We start from the raw sequence: 22,423 nt of genomic DNA, 5'->3' as shown, positions 1-22,423 counted from the left end.
TTTTTTCTCAGTCGCCATCTAGTGGCTCCTGTATTGTTAGCTAAACAAACTTCAAAGCTTTAAAAACAATTGAATTCAATAGATGGCGACAGTGAAAATTGCCTTAAGTTAGAACCAAAAAATTAATCAATTAAATTACTACATTTGATTTAGTTGATTGACTCACCTAGTTGTCTCAAATTATTCTCCAGCCAACTGTAACTGTCCTGACAAGAGAACTAAGTATTACAGTTCGATTTAGGAAATTCTTCGATAAATTTAGCGAAAATCCTTTGATAAAGGGGGAAAAGTACGTCTGGTGAAATTTCAAATTTCTGTTTCAACTTTTATCCAAATTATAAGTCTAATAATACCTGTTTTAATGAACTGAAAATGAGCTAAACAAAGACATAATGCAAAAAGCACACAATGAATGTCATCTTCAGCTTCACAGGGGCAATTTTCATGGTCGAAGAGATTGAAAAAATTTCTGTAAATTTATCAAAAAATTTGCTAAATCAAACCATAACCCTTATGCACTTTTCCTTGTGAGATAATGTTATAAATCAATCTTAAAATTCATCAACAATACGAAACTTTGAGTGATTTCTTCTTTTCAAAGGTCTTTCTAATCATGAATTGTTTTTAAATTTTCGGTACATTCCATAATCACAAAAATATCAAGTTCATTTTGAATAAACAAATTTTATTAATAATTTGATTGCAGGTGTTAGCAAATTATAAATATACAACTTGTACAACTTTCAGCACCAAATTGAAGGAGATTCGAGACGGAAACGATTAGTATAATTATGATTGTGATAAACATTTAGGTACCGGATTCGACCAGCGACCAGAAGGTAAACACGTTGTAGAATCACTTCCTTGCAAGACCATTCCTGGAATGCAGCTGAATGTCACTTTAGTATTCATTCGGAATCCATTGTTATTAACTTGAACTCCATCAGGTAAACTCAATTCTGGGCAGTAAATTGCTGAATAGGGAATTGGATTAATACTTATTTCCAAGATAATCAACCAATTAAATACTTACCTTTTACTTCAATCTTAACAGAATGTCGGTGTTTAACTGGAGTTACGCACGTATATTCCCCTGAGTCTGTTTCATCGGCATGATAAATGGACAGGCGATATTCAAGCGATGAATCACGAGCAGGATCAGTTGTCCAGCCTTGAGGATAAGCTCGATGAGCATGATTAACTTCCCAAGTAGGAGTACCAAATTTGCGTATCCAGAGACATTCAAGGTGCAAAATGGTTCCAGGATAAACAATTAGTTTACCGTCATTGCTTTGAGCGATGGGTCCAACTAGATGCCGAAACAATATAGTCGGAGGCTTTTCTACTGCAAATTTAAACGAAACCCCGAACAATTAAACTCAATGTTTGTAATGTTATTGTAATTTGGACTTACATGCATAATCGTGTTGCTGAGACAGTCCATAACAAGTGGGCTTAATGCCATCCCAATCACCATAAACGCATTTTCGTTGAGCACTGCCATGTAGACTGTATTTACCGATATCAACACACCGCACATGTATTGTAGTTCCTGGAGGATAATCAGTATCGTGGACTGTCTGAGAATCTTCAATGAAAGCCAATACATTTTCACCGATTGTTATACCAGATTCAAAGGTACAACTTTTATTTGCTAAATAGTCCAAATTAACATCTTCCTCTTCTTCGCATGGTACTCCTGATGCTGACCAAGAACCAGAAGAGTCACAGATGATCTTCCAAGTTGTTTTACGAAAATTGCGCATTCTATTGACTCCAGGACCGGCAAGAGGAACACACTTGTAGACTAGTTGTGAACCAGGAGGCAAATAGCCTCTTTTATAAACATCAGATTCACTCAAAACTATTTTATCATTAGTTTCATTCATTGAGATGTTGCCAATCATGAATTCAGTCGCACTTTCAGCTGGACTAAATGGTAAAGACCAAGTGCTATTCAACTGTTCATTCATTAAAGGTAATGATGAGGATAATGAGGGTGCAATGGTTGTAGTTGTGGTGCTTGTTGTTGTTGATGTTGATGTTAAAGTGGTCAACAGTTGATCGTGGTGATACTTTAGCTGTTGGTCAATCTTTAGTGGAGGTGGACACCATTTGTAAGCAGCTAAAGCTTCATTCAAGCCATTCAGATAAGCTTCTTCTCTCGCATCTTCTTCGATAATTGATTCAATTTTCTCTTCTTCTTCTTCACTGTTTTCGTTCTTATTTCTTTTACTCGATTCACTTTCATTTTTGTGGAAAACATTCTTTTCGTTGATAAATGATGTTGGTGATGTCATTGGATCAACACAAAGTGGAACTTCTGGACTAAGAGAACCTTTAAAACACTTGATCAGTCCATCATTGAGTCGATGATATGGAGATAGACATTGATACTCGACAGATGAGTCATGAGAGATGGTCAGGCCTGCTCGATAACCAGATAAATAGTAACCATTGAATATTTGAGGAAGTGAACATGAAGATGGAACACATTCAGGCCAAGCTCTGTTTGCTAAAGACCAGTGACCTGATGAACATGTAATGTTGTATGAAGTCGATAATGATGATGAAGAAACTATTTGATAACCTGGATCACAAGCAATAGAAACTGTTTCATTTGATGATATTCGTGAACCTGAAGGCAAAGACGAACTTGAATTTATAAAGTATTGTCCGTTATCCAAATGGGGAAGGGAACAAGGTGATAATAAACATGAAGGTAAACGAGGTTTCCAATGACCTTTAAGACACTTTGCAGTTCGATTTTTACCAATATTTAATGAATAGCCATTGCTGCATGAAACTTGAATCAATGTTCCGTGAGGATAAGTTTCGTTTCCTTGACCAACACGAACAATAGTAATGTCCATCCAAGGTTTACTTTCAATTGATTTACAGTCAGCTGATTGATCGAAATTAATATGGAAACAGGAAATACAGAATGATCAGTAATTTCAGATAAGGTCAATTGGATAGCTTTAAATATTGATAAACAAAAGACCTTGCTGCAGCTTCTTCCTCCTTAATTAAATCCATTTCTTCTCATCAACATCTAAATATACAGACTAAATGTGTCATTATTGAAGGCAACCCCAACGAATCCAGACTTTATTTTGGTCTTAATCGAAAGATGATTCTGAGACCGATAAATAAGCTTGAACAAATGATTGCATGATTTAGCTCAGCCTTTTAACTATCAGAATGACTGATGCAGTAGCCTTGATCGGAGGCAAATGAAAAGACCTACATTTATGACGAAAGATTGTCCACTTAAATAGATGATGACATTGCGATTAATCATTTTTTTGTTTAATCTGTTCAGTTAATTCGCTCGATTAAACAATGAAAGAGAGAAAGAATGATGAAATGGACAAAAGAAGATTAAATTGAAACTGACCTTTTAAATCTGATTGCAAAAGGATTTTCAGTTAATTTGAATTAAATGTTAATATTGACATAATTCCCATTTGTCCATCTCTTTCGTCGATTATCCCAACGAATACTAGGATAGGTTCCTTTAACGCATTTAGGCAATTCAGAGGGTGACCAATGACCATCTACACAGGTGGCACCGGGTGGACCTGAGACCAGGAATCCCTTTGAACACTCATAAATAATCTGTTTATTGTTAATGACTCGGCGCACGTAAGGACGATAATCATACATTCCCATGTGACCTACCAAAAGGACTCGACCATGTTCAATGGAACCAGGAAATGGACAATAAACTAAACAAATTTGTTTTACGTTCATTTTATTTTCAATGATATCAAGAAGAAACAATGGACGAAAAAAAAGGAGGAAAAAAGGCTGCATCATTTAAGATTCAGTGAAACAATTAATTGTACTCAATGGATAATTGCTTTTAAAATTGTCTTTCTTCTTACTTCTAGATGTTTATCAATTAATTAGATTAATTTTTCCATTTAATTACCTTCATTACACACTGGAGTAGCTTTAGTCCATTTCCCATAATAACATTGAGTTGTGTTGGATCCTATTAAATTGTAACCATCCAAGCATTTATAAAGTGCTCTGGACCCATGGTCAGTCTTGGATGCTATCACAATTCCGTGTTTGGGTTTTTCAGGCAACTTTTTGCATCGAGCTGCAATAAAATAAGACAACAATTCAAATAACCAGACTCAATGTATGGGATAAAATAAATGAAAAAAACCAAGAATAACTGCTTCTAGGTTTGAACATTGTTGCCATTAAATATTCAATATAAACAGGTTTGAATTCAGAATTAAATGATCTTTCATCAGTAAATAGTCAATCAACAATGGAAGAGACAAATCAATCTCAACAGTTCCCCATTAGTTGATTGTTTGAAGGATATTCAAAGGAATATAAAGAAAATGTAAAGATTTATTTTTCATTACATTTCTAAACACCTTCAAGTAGGCTGTTTTAGCATTAGATTTAGTTGTAAATTTGAGTAAATTTTTCCAAGTTATTTGTAACTGGATGGAATCTCAAATGTTGATCATGGTGAATTGAGCAGTGAGTGTTTATTGCTCAGGAATGGCAAGTGAAGCAGGGAACAGTTTACTATGTTACAAACTAATTATCAGATAATACACCGGACTAATGTAATTTTATGAGCAAATAGTTTGATGGGAATCAGGAAAAGAAAAAATTAAGGATTTAGAAATAATTAACAAGTAAACTTTTGCTTGAAACAAAACACGCTTGAATAAACTCTAAATTCAGTTGAAACAAAGTTAATGCACCTTGATATAGTCGAAGAGTCTTAAAAGATAATCAAAATTTTCGAGTCATTTATTCACTCTTATTCATTACCATGTGAGACTAACAGTGACAATTTAATCAACGAATGTGACTCGCAAGTATTAGAACATTTTATACACTTACTTTGATCAAGAAAATTACTTTTCTTGTTCATCACCTTTTAACACTAACAAGGTAACAGAGTCAATGTTTAAATTGAATGGACAATTGGAGTTGCTTGACAGACTAACAATAATCGCAATACTGAATTCCCTTGATTCCTATTTCCTTTCAACTCCAGACTTATCATGTTATTATAATAAATATAATCTTCAATTGTCAAACCAATTTAACCATTCAACTAACATTTATTCAACTCTTTTTGTTTCAAAATGTAGTAATAACATGATAAGATTATCGAGAGTTCATTTTGTGATCATTGATTCTCATTAAAAAAGAAGAGTAAAATGTTGATTCACTCGATTCATACAATTATAATTGAACCCGAAAATGAAAAAAACTTGATATTCAAAAATTAATAATGTTATTTTCACATGTTCAACAAGATGGCCAGAATGCTTGCTTTTGTTTATTCGGTCCAATGATTTTTTATTCAGCTGGGAAATGAAATAATTCAACTGATTTGATTGACTAAAGTAGCAGTTATTCCTAGATTAACATAATTATAGCGTTAATTTGGCTAAAAGTCATTAAAATTTTCTGATTGACTTTGAATGATGAATGAACAAATGGAATAAAAAAGAGTAAAATGAATTGAATCAATAATTTTAATTTGAAAGAGCTACACTGATTAAGGGACTTTCATCAAATGGTTCATACATTTGCATTTACATTCCTTCATTTGAAACAGTAAAAATCAATTTGGAAAATTTTTCTTCTTCAAGTTTGAATACAGTTGAAGTGAAGATGAAATTATTAATATTTAGTTTGCCAACAATGAAATGAACGAGAAAAGAAAGAAATAAATTAAAGTCAAGCTCAGAATTTGTTGCAATGAATTATTATGCAGATAAATTTCATATGGATCAGCATTTTCCTTCAATATTATCACCATTATCGTCATCTTCTTCTTGATTAGCCTCAAGACCTGCATCAATGTGCACAATCTTAATTGAATTTATGTAACATTTTTTGTCATCTTCTTCCTCATGATAAAAGGACAAAGAATAAAGAGAAATAGAAAGAAATTCAACTTATTCATAGAGAGTTGTTCATGATTGTTTCATAATTGCCTTTTCATGGCAAAGAAAATATCATTTTATTCCTTTTTCCTTTTCATTTATTATGCTCTTCTTTTATTTCTCCTTTCAACCATGATGTATATTATCAACCAGTTGAGCAATTGAAATCGTTAGACAAACATTTACACAATGATAAAGTATCGAGTTGTTTAAAAAGGCAAATGAAAATTACTTTTTAATGTCAGGATAAGAACTATTAATGATATAATTACCTGGAATACACTTGGGTATGTGAGTCCATGTATCATTGTTGCACAGGAATGGTGATGAACTGGACGATAATTCATATTGAGGTTTGCAAGTTGCATTGATTGCTGTCCCATGAGCCACTCTAGACCCTGGAGCAACATTGTTTATCCGACCATTTATAATGTCAGGAACAATACAAGGAGATAAACAATCGGGTAAAGGGTGAGACCAAGTTCCGTTTTCAAGGCAAGTGGCTGAGGCTGATGGACCCATGAAAACCATTTCATCATAACATTTGAACCAAATGACTGAACCGACACTTGTCCGTCGACCTTCAATGTAACCATTGGCCAAGTAAAGAGGTAAAACACAGTCAATCTCAACACATTTGGGTGTTTCACCTTCCCATTGTTTATCAGGACCACAGGTTCGAGAAGTCGAACCAACCAACGAATAACCAAATCGACATTCATATTTAACCACAGATTTATAGTTTGTTGATGAATAAAGTGCTTTACCGTTTTCAGGATCAACAGGTTTATCACATCGAACAGCTTGAATGTTTTGATGATGATTTTAAAAGCAAATTAATGAGGGAAGAAGAAAAGAGAATGAAAAAGTTGATTGTGTTTGCTGATGTTGCTGTAAATCAATATTTTAATATTAATGATTACGAATGTGCAAACATGAAAACAATAAAGAACGAAAGGGTGAAGAAGAATAGTTTGAGATTTATTATTAATAATATTTATCTTGAACATTTTAATATGAAACCAAGCATTGACATAATAACATAAATCAATAATGACATTAATATAATAATTTTGGTTGAAGATGCAAATATTAATATGGAGAAAGCAAATAATAAAAGTCATGAAACCGGAAATAACTTGAATAACGAAAGGAGCGATAATAAACAAAGTATATCATGATATTATTGAGGCAAGAATAAAAGTCAATAATATAATAATTAAATTTGCTAATGTTGACCATTCATGATCAGTAAGTGGCATCATCAATCATCAATCATCAATCATCAATTTAATTTATAACAGTTGGTCACTTACGTATACAAGTGGGCAAAACTCCACTCCATTGACCATTAGACTGACAATAACGATTAGGTCGACCCTTAATGAGATAACCTTCATTACAAGAATAGGTAACCTTACTGGTAAACGAATTAATGTTTCCCTCTCTTTGTCCATTCTCAATATCGCCAGGATTACCACAGCTTTTGGCTAATCAATTAACAATACAAACATTAATTATGTAATATAAAAACACTTTTCTCTATTATCATTGTTATTATAATTTGCTCACAATAAAGGTGAGAAGAATGACTTTTTTTCTGTCAAATATTCCATCTGACCAATATCATCTTCTATTGTTATCATTCTCAGTCGTTTTGTCTTCTATTCTTTTCCTCTTCTTCTTCTTCTTTTCACATTTTTTATTACATTTATCAAAATCAGATTTTCTTTCATTACATTAATGCTGAAAAGTTGAAGATGCTCAGAGGAATAAGGTGAAAAAATCTTACAACAATGGAAACTCGAAAAATCTTTTGTCAGACGGAAATAAAGGAATCATTTTTTTTCTTTATCCTGCTTTTCTCAAATTCTTATACTTCTATATATACATGATATCGTGAACATGATGAAGGAACATCAAAAATAATAAATGCCCTCAATTTCCGTTTCGTATATAATTCCTGTCAATGATTTCGCTTTCTTTTCATTCGAGTTGCGTTTTGCCAAAATAATTAAAGTTTTGAAACAAAGGGACTCTTTACGAGTTAAAAAGGCTCAAAGTCATTTTGTCCTTTCAAAGTAAATGAATGTGAATGCATTTAAACATTCAAACACTTGGATTATACAGCTTGAAATTGTTACAACAAAAACAATAACAATCAGTTCAAACGGACTGCTTCGATATGAGTGCAATCTTTGAATAAATAAATCAGTTATTTACAGTTCAGTTGTTCACGCTCAACAATATTGGTGATGTATGATGCTGATGTTCATGCCTATTGATGTGAATATTACTATCGAAAATATAGTCGTTGAAATTCTGGAACTGTTGCAATCGCCTATGCAATTAAATATGATATGAAGATAATATACTTACGTATGCATTTAAGATCAGGTCCAAACCATTGTGCAGTCCCATTGTAAAAAAGACATTTAGCTTTGGCAAAACCTTTCGATTCATAGCCAGGGAAACACGAATATTGGACCATATCATCTATAGGGAATTCGGTTTGATCTAAAGGGGCGTTATGACGAGCGTGAGGGACAGCCAGTGGTGATCGGCACATTGCTATGATATAAAAGGGTCGAGTTTACGGTAAAACAATAATCACATTACAGGTCGATGCTTGATGATCAATTGAAAATAAATGAGTCTAATACAGCATTACCGAAGTTGTTAGTAATAGCAAAGGCGAAAAGCATAGCAAATACAAACAGAAGCAATCTAATGTTTCAATTATTCCTTCTTTTATCACACTTATCATGCCAACATGCTGATGAAGTCTAGTCTAAGGTTGGATCTCAGGTCATTTATTCTTTGTTGCATATTGTATTCATGATAAACTTATAGCAATATTCAATAGACAGTGAATCTACAAACTTACCTTCTTTGCGACAAACTGGCGGTTGATCACTCCATGATCCGTCACCTTGACAAACTCGCTCTCTTGGACCTGACATGTAGAAGCCATCTAAACATGTATATGAAACACGAGCTCCGAAGTGATTCCCAGATACTTTGAACTCTCCATTCTTAACGGTTGTCATTTCATCACAGTTAAGGTCTATTTAAACAAAACAAAATAAAGTTTATTTCGACGCCATTCGACTCTTCAATACAAGGTTACACCAAGTAATCAAACTCGAAAATACATTTTGAAATTGTTAAAAGAAAGATCTAATTATTAAAGTAATATTCAATTCAATAATAAGTAACAAACATTAACAATTTTTTGCTAGTTTCACAAGTCATTTCATCTCATTTTGTGTGATTCGTAATTCAACTCAATAATCAAAAGTTTTTCAACTTTACATAGTTTATAACAAGACAGGAATTGAACTTACCAGGACGAACACAACTCCAACCACAAAGTCCATCACAAAGACAGCGCTTTCGAGAGCTTATACAATCAGCATCTGAAACACATTTCTTCAAACAACTTCGACCACGAGCAACTGCTTCCTCTCGGCTTCGTGGACAAAGATCGTCTTGATAAACCGAGTCAAGTGCTTCTGAGGCTGATTCAAAAATTATCACAGTTATTAAATTAATGGTTACTTTATTCAATAGTTGCTCAAACTCACCTTGTTTTTTAACATGTCTAATTGGTCTAATGAGTAAGTCACAACTAATTTCCATTGAAAAAGTTAACACAACAAAAAAAATAGTTTGATTTAAATACTTTGATAACATTTCAAGTAATGGATAATGTGAGCGTGGATGAAAGTCTGAAACAAGCTGTAATTAGTTCAATGAACATAAAATTCACACTGCATCTATCAACGCCAAAAGTATTGTTAATAATTTTTGCTCGATATTTTTTCATCACTCTTTGAACTTGAAATTCACTCCTTCATTCTCACTTATCATCCAAATATGTTGTTGGATCAAATTTTGAGAGCGCATGAACTTGAGCATATCTGAACACGAATGACTTCTTCCATGGACTACATGAAATTAGTTTTGACAGCCCCATCTAATGTAAGTATCAATAATATAATTTACAATATTTTGCCCGAGAAACATTAAAGTTGCGTCTATAATGATATTCTTTGTTTTCAGGGATTTTATATGAAGCAAGATGTTTTCGGTCGTTCAGGACATTTCACAACATCCCCAGAAATATCCCAAATATTTGGAGAGGTTTGTTTTCGCATTTATTGTTGTTGCATTTAAACATTTCTGTAGATGCTTTTACTCACAATTGGTTATTTTTTTCACAGCTTATTGCAGTTTGGGCTGTCAATGAATGGCAGAGGTTCAATAGCAGTCGACCTTTGCGTATTGTTGAACTTGGACCTGGACGAGGAACCTTAGTCTCTGACATTTCACGTGTTTTAAATAAATTCAGTCATACAAAAGATCAAGCCTCACTTCATTTGGTTGAAATTTCACCTTACCTGGTCCAATTACAAGAACAAAAATTATGTGGTGATGTTTCTGTTCTCGGCAAAGATGATTTTACCAGACATGATTCTTTAACCAAATTGGGTTTACCAATTACATGGTATCGATCATTAGATCAAGTGCCTGAAGTGCCAGGTTTCACTGTGTACATTGCTCACGAATTTCTAGATGCTTTACCTATTCATAAATTTCAGGTAAGCTTTGCATTTATATTAATATCTCCATAAATTTCAATGATCAATTAATCTAAATTTTTTCCTCATCGTATCTCTTTAAAGAAAAATGAATCTGGTGAATGGAGAGAAATTCTTGTCGATATTGATGCCAATGAAGAGCTTCGTTATATTATATCAAGACATCCTACTCCAGCCAGTAAACTTCTCATTACTCACGACCATGACTTGAGTTTGGACCATCTAGAGATTTGTCCTGAGGCAGCATTAACTGTGGAAAAAATTGCTGAAAGATTGAATAGGAATGATGGTTGTTTCCTGATCTGTGATTATGGTTATGATGATAAAGAGAAAAAATCAAGAGATACTTTCAGAGCATTTCGTAATCACAGTCAATGGGATCCTCTCAAAGAACCAGGCTCAGCTGATTTAACAGCTGATGTTGATTTTGGTTATCTTAAAAGGCATGTTGGTGATAAATCGCTTACCTATGGGCCAATCGATCAACAGACATTTCTCAAAAATTTAGGAATAGCTGTCCGACTAGCAATGCTTCTTCAAGCAGCTAATGCTGAGCAGAAAAAAGATTTAATCTCTGGAGCTAAAATGATTCTTGATGATATGGGTTCGAGGTTCAAATTTATGGCTATGTTTCCAAAGCTTTCCAAACATTTATTTAAAACTGACCCACCTGGTTTCTCTTCTGTTTATAGTCCATTGTGATGAACCATTTAGTATTAATCAAATTACCAGTGCCATTCTTCAATTACTTTATAACAACTTTTCGATGCTATTTTTGAGCTTCAAGATATTAATCGTTTACAAAGCTCGATGTCTGTAAAAAACCATAGCTATAAAAAATTAAGATTTAGTAAAAAAAAATTTAGTAAATTGTAACGTATGAAAAATCAAAACTCTGCTTATTTTCAAGTATTTTTTTTTGTTTTCTCCTTGTTATTATTGACTAAATTCTCGTAACAAGCACCATTAAAAGCTTATTTATGCATTAATAGAGTATTTCAATAGATTGAGTTAGAACCATATCGATTGCAAACAGCATACAAGGCACTAGTCAATCTTGAACAATCTGAGTGTTTAGTCGTTGAGAAACTGTTTACGTTACCATTAATTATTCAACAAATCACAATTTATCATTTCAATCTAATTCTGTTAGGTTATCGTATTCAAATAATTATCTCTCATTTCGTATAAAAAGACTAGGATGAATACAGAGGCTAGTTTTGAGAAACACAACTTCGTTCAAGATGTTGCGTTCATCATTAAGCAGTTTTATTCTATTAATTTCAATCAGTTGGTGTTCAGTCTTGTGTAACCCATCCGAGCTTTTAGACTTACCATCATTGTACTCCCATTACAATGCTGATCCAGATGCAGGAAAAACTCCATGTGAATTGATCAAGTCTCGAAATTTCATTTGCGAAAATCATTCAATCAAAACAGATGATGGTTACATACTTTCAGTTCAAAGAATAATCAACCCAGTTCTCAGGCAAAGAGGAAAGACCCCAATCAAGCCTTACGTGCTCCAACATGGTCTATTTGGGTCTGCAGCTCATTTCCTTACTAATGCTCCAGGAGGCTTTGCTGCTGATTGGACTGCTAGATCATTAGATTCATCAAAGCTCAGCCAAAAAGGTCGAAATTTAGCTTACTTGTTAGCTAACTTTAACTACGACGTTTGGTTACCAAACTCAAGAGGAAATAAATACTCAACAAACCACACAACCCTCAATCCAAATAAATGTGAGGAATTAACTATTTCGACTTTTTATATAAATCGAAAATTCTCGAACTAAATGATCTTCTTTTGACTTGCATAGTAATGGGCGATTTTTGGAAGTTTTCTTTCGATCAGATGATTGCATATGATGCACCAGCAGTTATAGATTACATCTTGAATGTAACCAACTCAGGTAAGTTTTAGTTATTGGTTATATTGTATCACTATTTAATCGACTCATCATTTTTATGTATCAGCATCTCTTGGTTGGATTGGTCACTCTCAAGGTACAACTATCATGTTCGGTTTATTGTCAGAAAAGCCTGAATATGCAGCTAAAGTAGAGCCATTCATTGCATTAGCGCCAGTGGCACACGTCACTCATATAAAATCGCCACTTCGAGTCTTGGCTCACCTTCATGGTATCAAAAAATTCTTCTACGATTTCCCAAACAAATTAACAATACCACAAGAACTTTTAGATAAAATGGCTGAAAAATGTGATAAATCTATGCTCAAAGATATTTGCTCAATGCCAATATTTTTAGCTTGTGGTTACAATCCAAGTCAATTGAACTCAACTCGACTACCTGTTTATTATACTCAAGGCTTTGCTGAAACTTCCAACTGGGATTTACTTCACTTTGCACAAAATATTGTCAACAGAGGTTTTTACAAGTTTGATCATGGAACTGTCGGTAATCTATGGCGATACTATTCTGTATATCCTCCAAAGTATGATTTGAGTGCAATCAAATCAAAATCAATTCATCTTTTTACTTCTCTCAATGATGCACTGGCAAGTCCAGAAGATGTTAAAACACTTAGAAAGGCTATGAAAGGTGAGAAACATGAATATATTAATATAACCATTCAATGATAAAATAATGAAATCATATTCTATTTTAATTTCAGTGAATACATTCGAGTACAGTGTACCTGAAGCTTCGTTCAACCACATGGACTTCATTTGGGCAAAGGATGTTTATGAATTACTTTATAAACGAGTGCTAGAAGTCATGAAAAAATTCGATTAAATTTAGCAACCAAACAGTTTCTTCGCCGTCATGCAAATAATATTTGCATCAAAACTCTGATGATATGCTGTACAATTGAATTAATTGTTAGAAGCATATTTATAAGAATAAAATACAATTTGAAATGAAACTTGCACAAAATATTAATAACAATAACAAATTCGTTTTCCTGCTTGCTGTGAAATGTTAACCACTCATTTCAATCTTTGCTTAACCAAAGTTCAGTTGAAAAGGTGCTCAAAACATCTGCATTGAGTAATGAACTGTCATTCTTACAGCGTTCATTTTATCGCTGGATGATTAGAAGATTGATGACCTTTAATGGTCAATCTAAAAAAGATTTTGTTTTTGAAAAACAGCATTTTTAGATAAAGAAGGTTTGTATACAAATACGAGTACAAAACTTGCAAGATGCAAAATACGATTTGCACCAAATCTGGACTCTTCCTTTTGCACTGGATTGATTTAGGAGATACTAAATAAAAGTAACGCGTGACAAGGTTGATAAAATTAAAAATATAATGTTATTAATCTATTGAGAATTTTTAAAGTTATACAATTGCAATATGACTAGGGAATAGTCAATAGAGAAAAGAAATTTTTGATGACATATGAACAATGAACTTAGTAAGTAAATTTAAATTATGCTAGTTGATGAATATAACCTTTCTTTTTGGTCCTAAGGTTTAGGAGTTGATGAAGAAAGAGATGATGACGGAACAATTAGTGTTTTGATAGACCTGGGAGACAGGGCAACTTGGAATGGTTCATTGGTTACACCAGCGATTGAAGCAACAATAGCTTCCTCTTTACGATTCAACAAAATGACGATTACTTGGCCATTTGTATCCAAAAAGGCAGTCACTTTAATCATTGGATGGTCAATATTGTCACTGAATCCTAACCTTATTGAACCTGGGCTCAAAAACTTGCTAAAGTGTCCAAGAGCGTAAAACATTGGTTGTTTGTAATAAACTTTATTTTTGGCATCAACCAATATAGCTGAATCAGCCACGTTGAGCACATAATTAGGTCCACCTAGAGGGTCGAGGGCAAGATTCCAATCAATCCAACCAGTTCCCCAGTGATTAAGGTTATTAATGATGTCCCAAGCATATGTTTCAGCTCTGGTCCAGTTGCCAATACGAACTATGGAATGAATAAGAAGAGAAAAGTCAAATTAGCACATACTTGTTTACGCTGCTCTTCATAATCACCAAGATAATGAGAAAAATATTTACCTCCTTGGAAATTGCCTCCCCAACCTTCACAAGCTTCGGTCGAAATTAAAAATTTATCTGGATAACTTTCATGTACCAAATTCATAGGAGTGTAAGGTTCAAATCCATATTCATACCAATGGATACCAACTCCAGAGACAAACTTATTTGCTTCTGGATCTTTCAAGATATTTTTAGCGTAATGTATCAACAAGCTCATTATTTCATCGTGAATAATCAAATGTAATTTATCCTTGCCATAACCTGATGATTCCAGTAAAGGTCCTAAATCGTGTTTAATCCAATCACGAATCATTTCAGGAGACGCTCCAACTGATGGATTATGCCAGTGAGGCTTCAGCCCACCAGCAGGCTCATTAATTGATGTTATAGCCCAGAACGGAATTCCAAGTTTCTTATATTCATCGAGAAATCTATTTTAGATGATATTAAAAATTCAAGTTATCAATGTGAAAATTGAACAATAAGCGTGAATCGTAAATTTTCAGCGGAAACAGATCTTGTACTTACGTTCATGAAATCTTATTTCATGATTACAGATAAAGAGATTCTTATTTATTGTAAAATCCTTTTATCTGTTTTAGTATTCAACATAATAAGGACATTTGACCAATAAAAAGGGAAATGTGATAACTTCATACTAGTTTGACTGATTAATTATTTTCTGCTTTTTTTAAGTTTCATTAATTCATGTTTTGCTATCTAAATCGTTTTTCGCAGATGCTGTCAATTCTTGAGATTTATTTTATTGTTATTTACCCGAAAAACAGCCTCATTATAGTTTTTAATCAAAGTTTTGTCGATATGCCAGTTATATGTTGGTTTTATCATTTGTTAATTAACATTAAAATTAATCAAATTTCGATAATTAATGTTAACTCATCAACATCGATAAACATTATAATTAGATTGAATTTCGTGGAAATGTATTACTTGGTTATGACAGGGAGAAATTTTGCTATATTGACATTATGAGAATAACGATTCAAATCTAGGTATTTTGCAAACATCCAACAGATTCAAATACTTGATCAGTATGATGATTATAATATTAATATAATATCTTTTCTATCAAGTCAATTAATCAAGCCAACTCTTACAATTTCAACACAAACTGATTAAAATCTCAATTGAATCTTGTCAATCAATGACCTCAATTTACATTGAAGATGAAAACTGTAGCTATATTACACAATAGTTAATTAGTTGTCAAGTGTAAAATGAAAATAAATACTACTCAACAGATAATTTCAATACAAATTATATTTACAAGTGTTATTCATATTCTAAATAAAGAACTTCAAAGTCGCAACAATCAGTATAATGGGTTATTATCTTCAACTCATTAAAGAATACCAAGTGCCATTAAAAAATTTCATCGACTTACTTTATGTGATATTTAGCAAGAGTACGATAATATGGTCCACCGGGATCGCCTCTAATGATTCCCATTCCATTATGTCTGTTGTTGGTTTTCAACCAAATTGGCGGAGCCCAGAGTGAAGCCAATAATTTCAATTGACGATTGGTGAAATTTGTTGCCATCCTAATCATGGGAATCTAATTTTTAGGTTAGCAAAAGAAAAGATTAGAGATTCTGACTTGATTGCTGAAAACAAAAGTTGCTTAAGGAACTAAGCATTTGCAATGAAAATAGCTTTTATTTTTACCTTATATAAGTGATCCTCTGGCGCAAGAGCGAAATGTTTCAAATCAAAATCTCCATCAACTTCATCGTAAGAATAATTTTTACGTGAAAAATCTGTACAGCCAATTGGTACCCGTCCAATAGAGTATTCAATACCATCGGATCCATAATAATCTTGCAACAATCGACGAGACATGTTTTCAGGCAGGGAAAATATGTTGAAACCTGCTGCATCAGTGAATGATCCTCCAAACCCATTGATTTTCTGGCGACGATCAGCTTTATCAATATGCATTATGAATGTGGATGAGTGATTAATATTAATGGTTAAAGTTTCCAGCGATGAGATTGTTTTACGCATTCGTTTACCAGTTATATCGGACTCGAATGAAACAACTGTACCCGGATTGGCAATCTTGTCAATAGCAAGGGCATCGCAATGAGTCACATTACAGACACAAACGATTCCATTATCCGGGAAATGTTGTTGGAAACAATCTTCTAATCGAACAGCACTGATTAACAAACCAGTCAGCAATACCAAAGTGGTAAACATGTTGAACGGCATATCTATCAACGAATGTAAGTTGACACCAAAAACAATAAATAAGCTGTTAACAAACAAAATTTAATAAACTAAAAATTTTTGATTCAACAAATGTGCCTGTGCTAATTACAATATAAAAATGAATTTGGTGATGAAAGTGAGTGAATTCACCAAGTGGAAATATTTTGAAGGTGCAGTGATGAGGAGAAAAAAACTGTAGCGTTGATTGAATTGCGTTTCGACTTTTAACTTTTGCTCCAAAATAATCGCATCATGCAATCTAATTGAGGGGAAGACCTCCACTTACTTAAACTATACGATAGTTTTTGAATCAATCACCTCTTAATGTTAATTATCAAGAGTGATGCACTTTATAGCAATTGATGTAGTTCTGACAGAAATCAGTGAAAAAACGTTAAACACGAAAGTAAAATAGTCTATGGAAAGAAAGCAGTAACTGATATTCAGTTGGAAACACGAACTAAAACCTTTTGCTTCTTTCAATCTTGTTGATATATTTTCACTTTCACTCTATTTAAATGTATTTATGCTTCTCACAGCAAGTCTCACTATCACCTTCTTTCTCTCTCAACTTATCATCCACTCTCATCATCAATTTATCAATGTGATGAAGGAGGTTGAATTGTTGAATTAAAAAGCTCATGTTTAAAGTCAAACCCCCTTATCACAGATAGTCGATCAATCAAGATAATAAATATGAAGATGATATTACATGATAACAATTAGACGAGAATAATTGATAATAATTTTGAGATTATTAGTTTCTCTCTCACTCAGCTGATATTGTTTTGCATATGACGATGTCATTTTCACGTGGCTTCTCATCTCATGTATCATACTTGTTGCTTCTCGTCCTTGTGAATAGGTAAACAAAAATCTTGAACAGGGTCATTAATTGCTCAATAATTGGCCATAGCTAGACGTATTTAACCTCAAGCTAGTAAACAAAATGCAACTTTAGAAGCATTGTTGAACGTTTGTTGATTGCTTTCCATGCAGTCTTTAGGCTTTCCTCAAGGCAAAACATGTTTTCAAGTAGATTCAATTTGTATCCAGTTTAGTAAATGTTGCAGTATTACATTATTACATGTGATTATGCTGATGACTGGGAAAGTCTTTCAACCAAGCAACATGAATGAAGAGTCAAAGAAAAGTGGATCTCCTTCTAATGAATTTTCCATTGAGCTCACCTTGACTGTTAATTGCCTAGTCATACCTATGCATAACACAATATAACTTATCATGACGCAAACCCTGGAATCTCCTGATATTTTGTTCTTCACTTTCACCTTCGATTGATTGCATAATAACGAAAACAATGATGATAACGATGGCGATGATGTTGATGAAAACAAACAGGTCTAACAAAAGTCTGAAGTAACTTTACATTCAAAGCGACTAAATTAGATGAATCCAACACTTGTATCAAAATCACAAAAAGTAATCTTAAGCAGTTCAAATGCCTTTTTCTGATAAATCAGTAATCATGCAAGTAAGGCTCTTCTCTTTCCTGATGTTTATTCAACTGTGATTGTCGACCCATTAATACCAATGTATCAAGAAATTTCGTTTATCATCTTCACCCTTTGATTTCCATCTTTACTGGGTGATTAGCATCGATATAAACAGTTATTGTATACCTTTGGAGTCACGTTTGATCTGCTCTTGTGAAATATCATTTTATCTTGTTGAGCCGAATGTTTTCTTCTTCTTTCTTTGTTTCAATACAAAAATCTTTGATATATCTCCTCATGATAACTGTTTCTTGAATCTTGTGCATGTATTCAATTATGTCTTCATTACTTTGTCATTTTCAGATAAAAATGCATCTTGACTCCGATAACTTGACAAGATAAACCTATGGAAGAGTAAACCATAAAGAGATGAGAAGACCAAAAATAAGGAAATGTTGATGTTGATGTGGATATAAGAGATGAGAGTCAATGAAATATACTGGAATTCAAGCTCTAACGATGAGGAAGATGATTAAATCAATTATTAAACTTACACCAAAACAGGAATCAAATTTTCTTCTCTAGAGGGAAAAGAGAAAAGCTAAGGTAAGATTAATTCACACTTGAAACTTTTAATAACTGAAGATGGCTGATAATTATGAATATCAAACTACAACCTTGAATATGAAACTCAATCTGGATGATTAAACCTTGAACAATCTCAGTATGTTGTCATTCAACCTTTCTGTCACTCATTGATGCCAGTGCGATCTAATGTTGAACGGTTTGCATAAACTGTATCCTTTTTCCATAGCAAATTGCGTTCGAGTTGTTTTCCACCACACTTTAAGACTGTTAAGATTGAAACTTGAGAGGGTTGCAAAATTATTATTATTGATGTATATCATGTGCGTTTGAATGATCTGTTATTGATAAGAAAGAATCGCTTTTTCATTTCTTTGTACATTGTGCTATGAAATGTTTTGCGAATGAATAATGTTTTGCATGTTTTCGTTGACTGAGATTGGATTTCATTGCAAAATAAAACAAATCAATTGGTATAAGATACGAAATAAGCTGCTGCCTGACATCATAATAACATATTTATTTGTTCAAGTCAACTAGTTTAGTATACATTCAAGTAAAATCTATTTAACACTGTGATTAAAGGTTTGTTTTTTGGATAAGCTGATTGAGTAAACATTTAGTACATAGAAAACACTAATCAGACAAGCATTGAAAGGGTTATCGTGCTTATAAATGTAAGTATAAAATTATTGGACAAACCTGATGGATATTAATTATAATAAATATATAATAATTTAAGTAAATTATACTCGATGTATTTGAACCAATGAAGAGCTAATTGAAACCATTAAATGATGGTGATATTTACGATAATTTAAAACATTTGCATATAATTATATCATTTTAGTATTTTAGTAAAGGTTTAACCTCAATCACTATTATTTTTTCATCCTATTACGAAAGATATCGATATCGTAAACTACTCGATATGATAGCAAATCCAAACAGATACACAGTAAATTATTGAATAGCCCCTCAAACCCTTAGGTCTTATGATTAAAGTTTTAATTGTTATAAAGATATTATCAAGAAAATAGCCTATTTGCGAAAGGTTAACTTTCTTAGCAATATTGTAGGTGATAATATTAATTTTTAAGGTGTTTCCAACAATAAATCTAGATTTTGTCATTAAGAATTGTGATTTTTTACATTTTTGCCCAATGAATAGCATTGCCGTGTGAATAAGCTACTTTTAAGATACAAACAATTTGAATCAGAAATTACAGCGAGTGGCGAAACCTGTTGGATTTTTTCAGCACTCAACACCAAAATGTAATTTCTGTAATTATGTTTCAGTACATAAAATGGATTGAAGAGAGTTTTACATTTCACATTTTACTATTATATTTTACCTTTACAACAAATAAATTGAACGCAAGTAAATTTTAACGTAAGGAAGACTAAACCTCTGATTATTTTCAAGTACTATATCTTGCTATTGACTAGATTCTCGTAACAAGCACCATTAAAAGCTTATTTATGCATTAATAGAGTATTTCAATAGATTGAGTTAGAACCATATCGATTGCAAACAGCATACAAGGCACTAGTCAATCTTGAACAATCTGAGTGTTTAGTCGTTGAGAAACTGTTTACGTTACCATTAATTATTCAACAAATCACAATTTATCATTTCAATCTAATTCTGTTAGGTTATCGTATTCAAATAATTATCTCTCATTTCGTATAAAAAGACTAGGATGAATACAGAGGCTAGTTTTGAGAAACACAACTTCGTTCAAGATGTTGCGTTCATCATTAAGCAGTTTTATTCTATTAATTTCAATCAGTTGGTGTTCAGTCTTGTGTAGTCCCTACGATTTTTTGCGCTCTAATTATGGTAAAGATCCAGATGAAAGAGGAACTCCATGTGAATTGATCCAGTCTCGAGGTTTTATTTGCGAAAATCATTGGATTAGAACAGATGATGATTATATACTTTCAGTTCAAAGAATAATTAATCCTGTTCTCAGGCAAAGAGGAAAAACCCCAATCAAGCCTTACGTGCTCCAACATGGTCTATTTGGATCTGCAGCTCATTTCCTTACTAATGCTCCAGGAGGCTTTGCTGATGATTGGACTGCTAAATCTTTAGATACCAAATCTTTGCAAGATGAAGGTCGAAATTTGGCTTATCTATTAGCTAACTTTAACTACGACGTTTGGTTACCAAACTCAAGAGGAAATAAATACTCAACAAACCACACAACCCTCAATCCAAATAAATGTAAGGAATTGATGCTTTCTCACGCTCTACAAACGGATAATCCTCAAATTGAGTAAATCAATTATCTCTTTTTAATTTTTATAGTCGCTGATAAATTTTGGCAATTTTCTTTTGACCAGATGATTGCTTATGATGCACCAGCAGTTATAAATTATATCTTGTATAAAACCAACTCAAGTGAGTCTTCATTATTAGTTTTATAGTATCTCTAACTAATCATTTTTTATTTGATCTTTTCCATGTCTCAGCATCTCTCGGTTGGATTGGTCACTCTCAAGGTACAACTATCATGTTCGGTTTATTGTCAGAAAAGCCTGAATATGCAGCTAAAGTAGAGCCATTCATTGCATTAGCACCAGTGGCACACGTCACTCATATAGAATCACCTCTTCGAGCCTTAGCTAGCTTACGAGGTTTAAAAGACATGTTCTATCTTTTTCCAAACAGATTAACAATTCCACAGGAACTACAAAATGAAATGGCTGAAAAATGTGATAGATCTAAACTCCGTGATGCTTGTTCAATTCCTTTATTCTTAGCTTGCGGTTATAATCCAAGTCAACTGAACTATACTCGTTTACCTGTTTACATTACTCAAGGCTTTGCTGAAACTTCCAACTGGGATTTACTTCATTTTGCGCAAAATATTGTCAACAAAGGTTTTTACAAATTTGACCATGGAAAGGCACATAATTTATATTATCACTACTCTCTTAAACCTCCAGCTTATGATTTAGGTGCTATAAAGTCGAAATCAATTTTCCTTTTTACTTCTCTCAATGATTTATTAGCAAGTCCGCAAGACGTTCAAACTTTGAGAAAATCTATGGAAGGTAAGAAACAGACTTTATGCCAATTTAATCACAAAAATAATAAAACCGTATTCCATTTAAATGTAGTGAAAGTGGTCGAGTACAGTGTATCTGATCCTTCATTTAACCATATGGACTTCATTTGGGCAAAGGATGTATATCATTTACTTTATAAACGAGTGCTCAAAACTATGAAAAAATTCGATCAAAGTAATCAAACACAGCCGAATGATTTTTGATCTTAAAAATGCTTATCTTATAATGACAATTTAATTATACTCTTAAAAAATTGTTCAATTATCATTCTAAATAAATACATAAATTCATTAATGCTTATCAAATTTTTTTACTGGAAATGCTATCAGATTTTTTCTATTTTTAAATTAAAGAGTTATTACAATACTTCAAATTAAGAATATTGCCAGACCCTGGGATTGGGTTACAATAAGAGGTGATAAATAAAAAATGAGACGGTTTTGTAAATTTAATAGCGCCAGTCAGACTAGACATAGTGGCTCAAACTAACCGTCAAATATTTGTCTACTTTTGACTTAATTTTTAAGAAGATTGCATTTTTAATTTTGT

The 22,423-nt window shown here is 32.8% G+C and overlaps 5 protein-coding genes and 1 long non-coding RNA gene across 8 annotated transcripts; 3 read left to right on the top strand and 3 right to left on the bottom strand.

The window, feature by feature from the left end:
• Positions 1 to 654: 654 nt before the first annotated feature.
• On the bottom strand, positions 655 to 9,767 carry LOC107363297 (sushi, von Willebrand factor type A, EGF and pentraxin domain-containing protein 1-like). 3 transcript variants are annotated; one of them, XM_015930505.3, is made up of 10 exons: positions 9,527 to 9,767; positions 9,287 to 9,460; positions 8,827 to 9,006; positions 8,319 to 8,510; positions 7,256 to 7,429; positions 6,212 to 6,742; positions 3,938 to 4,111; positions 1,415 to 2,905; positions 1,034 to 1,345; positions 655 to 974 (listed from the first exon to the last, which is right to left on the bottom strand). In XM_015930505.3, exons 1-10 carry the CDS (start codon positions 9,633 to 9,635, stop codon positions 790 to 792), a joined length of 3,522 nt encoding a protein of 1,173 aa, XP_015785991.2. In that variant the 5' UTR covers positions 9,636 to 9,767; the 3' UTR covers positions 655 to 789. The 3 variants fall into 3 exon arrangements, with proteins under 3 accessions (XP_015785991.2, XP_015785992.2, XP_015785993.2); XM_015930506.3 differs by lacking the exon at positions 7,256 to 7,429; XM_015930507.3 differs by lacking the exons at positions 7,256 to 7,429; positions 8,319 to 8,510.
• Positions 9,768 to 9,789: 22 nt separating this feature from the next.
• LOC107363298 (protein arginine methyltransferase NDUFAF7, mitochondrial-like) lies at positions 9,790 to 11,404 on the top strand. The gene is made up of 4 exons (XM_015930509.3): positions 9,790 to 9,923; positions 10,005 to 10,085; positions 10,166 to 10,543; positions 10,628 to 11,404. The coding sequence occupies exons 1-4, from the start codon at positions 9,873 to 9,875 to the stop codon at positions 11,243 to 11,245; spliced, it is 1,128 nt and encodes a 375-aa protein (XP_015785995.2). The 5' UTR covers positions 9,790 to 9,872; the 3' UTR covers positions 11,246 to 11,404.
• Positions 11,405 to 11,768: 364 nt separating this feature from the next.
• On the top strand, positions 11,769 to 13,430 carry LOC107363149 (gastric triacylglycerol lipase). The gene is made up of 4 exons (XM_015930328.3): positions 11,769 to 12,286; positions 12,364 to 12,456; positions 12,521 to 13,105; positions 13,179 to 13,430. The coding sequence occupies exons 1-4, from the start codon at positions 11,788 to 11,790 to the stop codon at positions 13,298 to 13,300; spliced, it is 1,299 nt and encodes a 432-aa protein (XP_015785814.1). The 5' UTR covers positions 11,769 to 11,787; the 3' UTR covers positions 13,301 to 13,430.
• Positions 13,431 to 13,801: 371 nt separating this feature from the next.
• LOC149093475 (putative glucosylceramidase 4) lies at positions 13,802 to 17,241 on the bottom strand. The gene is made up of 4 exons (XM_089269752.1): positions 16,212 to 17,241; positions 15,929 to 16,101; positions 14,542 to 14,954; positions 13,802 to 14,449 (listed from the first exon to the last, which is right to left on the bottom strand). Exons 1-4 carry the CDS (start codon positions 16,755 to 16,757, stop codon positions 13,980 to 13,982), a joined length of 1,602 nt encoding a protein of 533 aa, XP_089125878.1. The 5' UTR covers positions 16,758 to 17,241; the 3' UTR covers positions 13,802 to 13,979.
• A 1,232-nt stretch (positions 17,242 to 18,473) lies between these two features.
• On the bottom strand, positions 18,474 to 19,023 carry LOC149093474 (uncharacterized). The gene is made up of 3 exons (XR_016200221.1): positions 18,889 to 19,023; positions 18,766 to 18,792; positions 18,474 to 18,615 (listed from the first exon to the last, which is right to left on the bottom strand). It is a non-coding gene; the product is annotated as an uncharacterized LOC149093474 (long non-coding RNA).
• A 1,472-nt stretch (positions 19,024 to 20,495) lies between these two features.
• LOC149093473 (gastric triacylglycerol lipase-like) lies at positions 20,496 to 22,168 on the top strand. Its single transcript, XM_089269753.1, has 4 exons — positions 20,496 to 21,026; positions 21,111 to 21,203; positions 21,275 to 21,859; positions 21,926 to 22,168. The coding sequence occupies exons 1-4, from the start codon at positions 20,543 to 20,545 to the stop codon at positions 22,075 to 22,077; spliced, it is 1,314 nt and encodes a 437-aa protein (XP_089125879.1). The 5' UTR covers positions 20,496 to 20,542; the 3' UTR covers positions 22,078 to 22,168.
• The last annotated feature ends 255 nt before the right edge of the window (positions 22,169 to 22,423 follow it).

The sequence above is a fragment of the Tetranychus urticae genome, chromosome 3 (assembly GCF_039701765.1).
Source record: "Tetranychus urticae isolate SD_2017Ah chromosome 3, NJAU_TeUrti_SD_1.0, whole genome shotgun sequence".
Taxonomy (NCBI): Eukaryota; Metazoa; Arthropoda; class Arachnida; order Trombidiformes; family Tetranychidae; genus Tetranychus; species Tetranychus urticae.
Note: the sequence above shows the minus strand (reverse complement) of the source record. Positions and strands in the feature narration are given on the sequence as shown.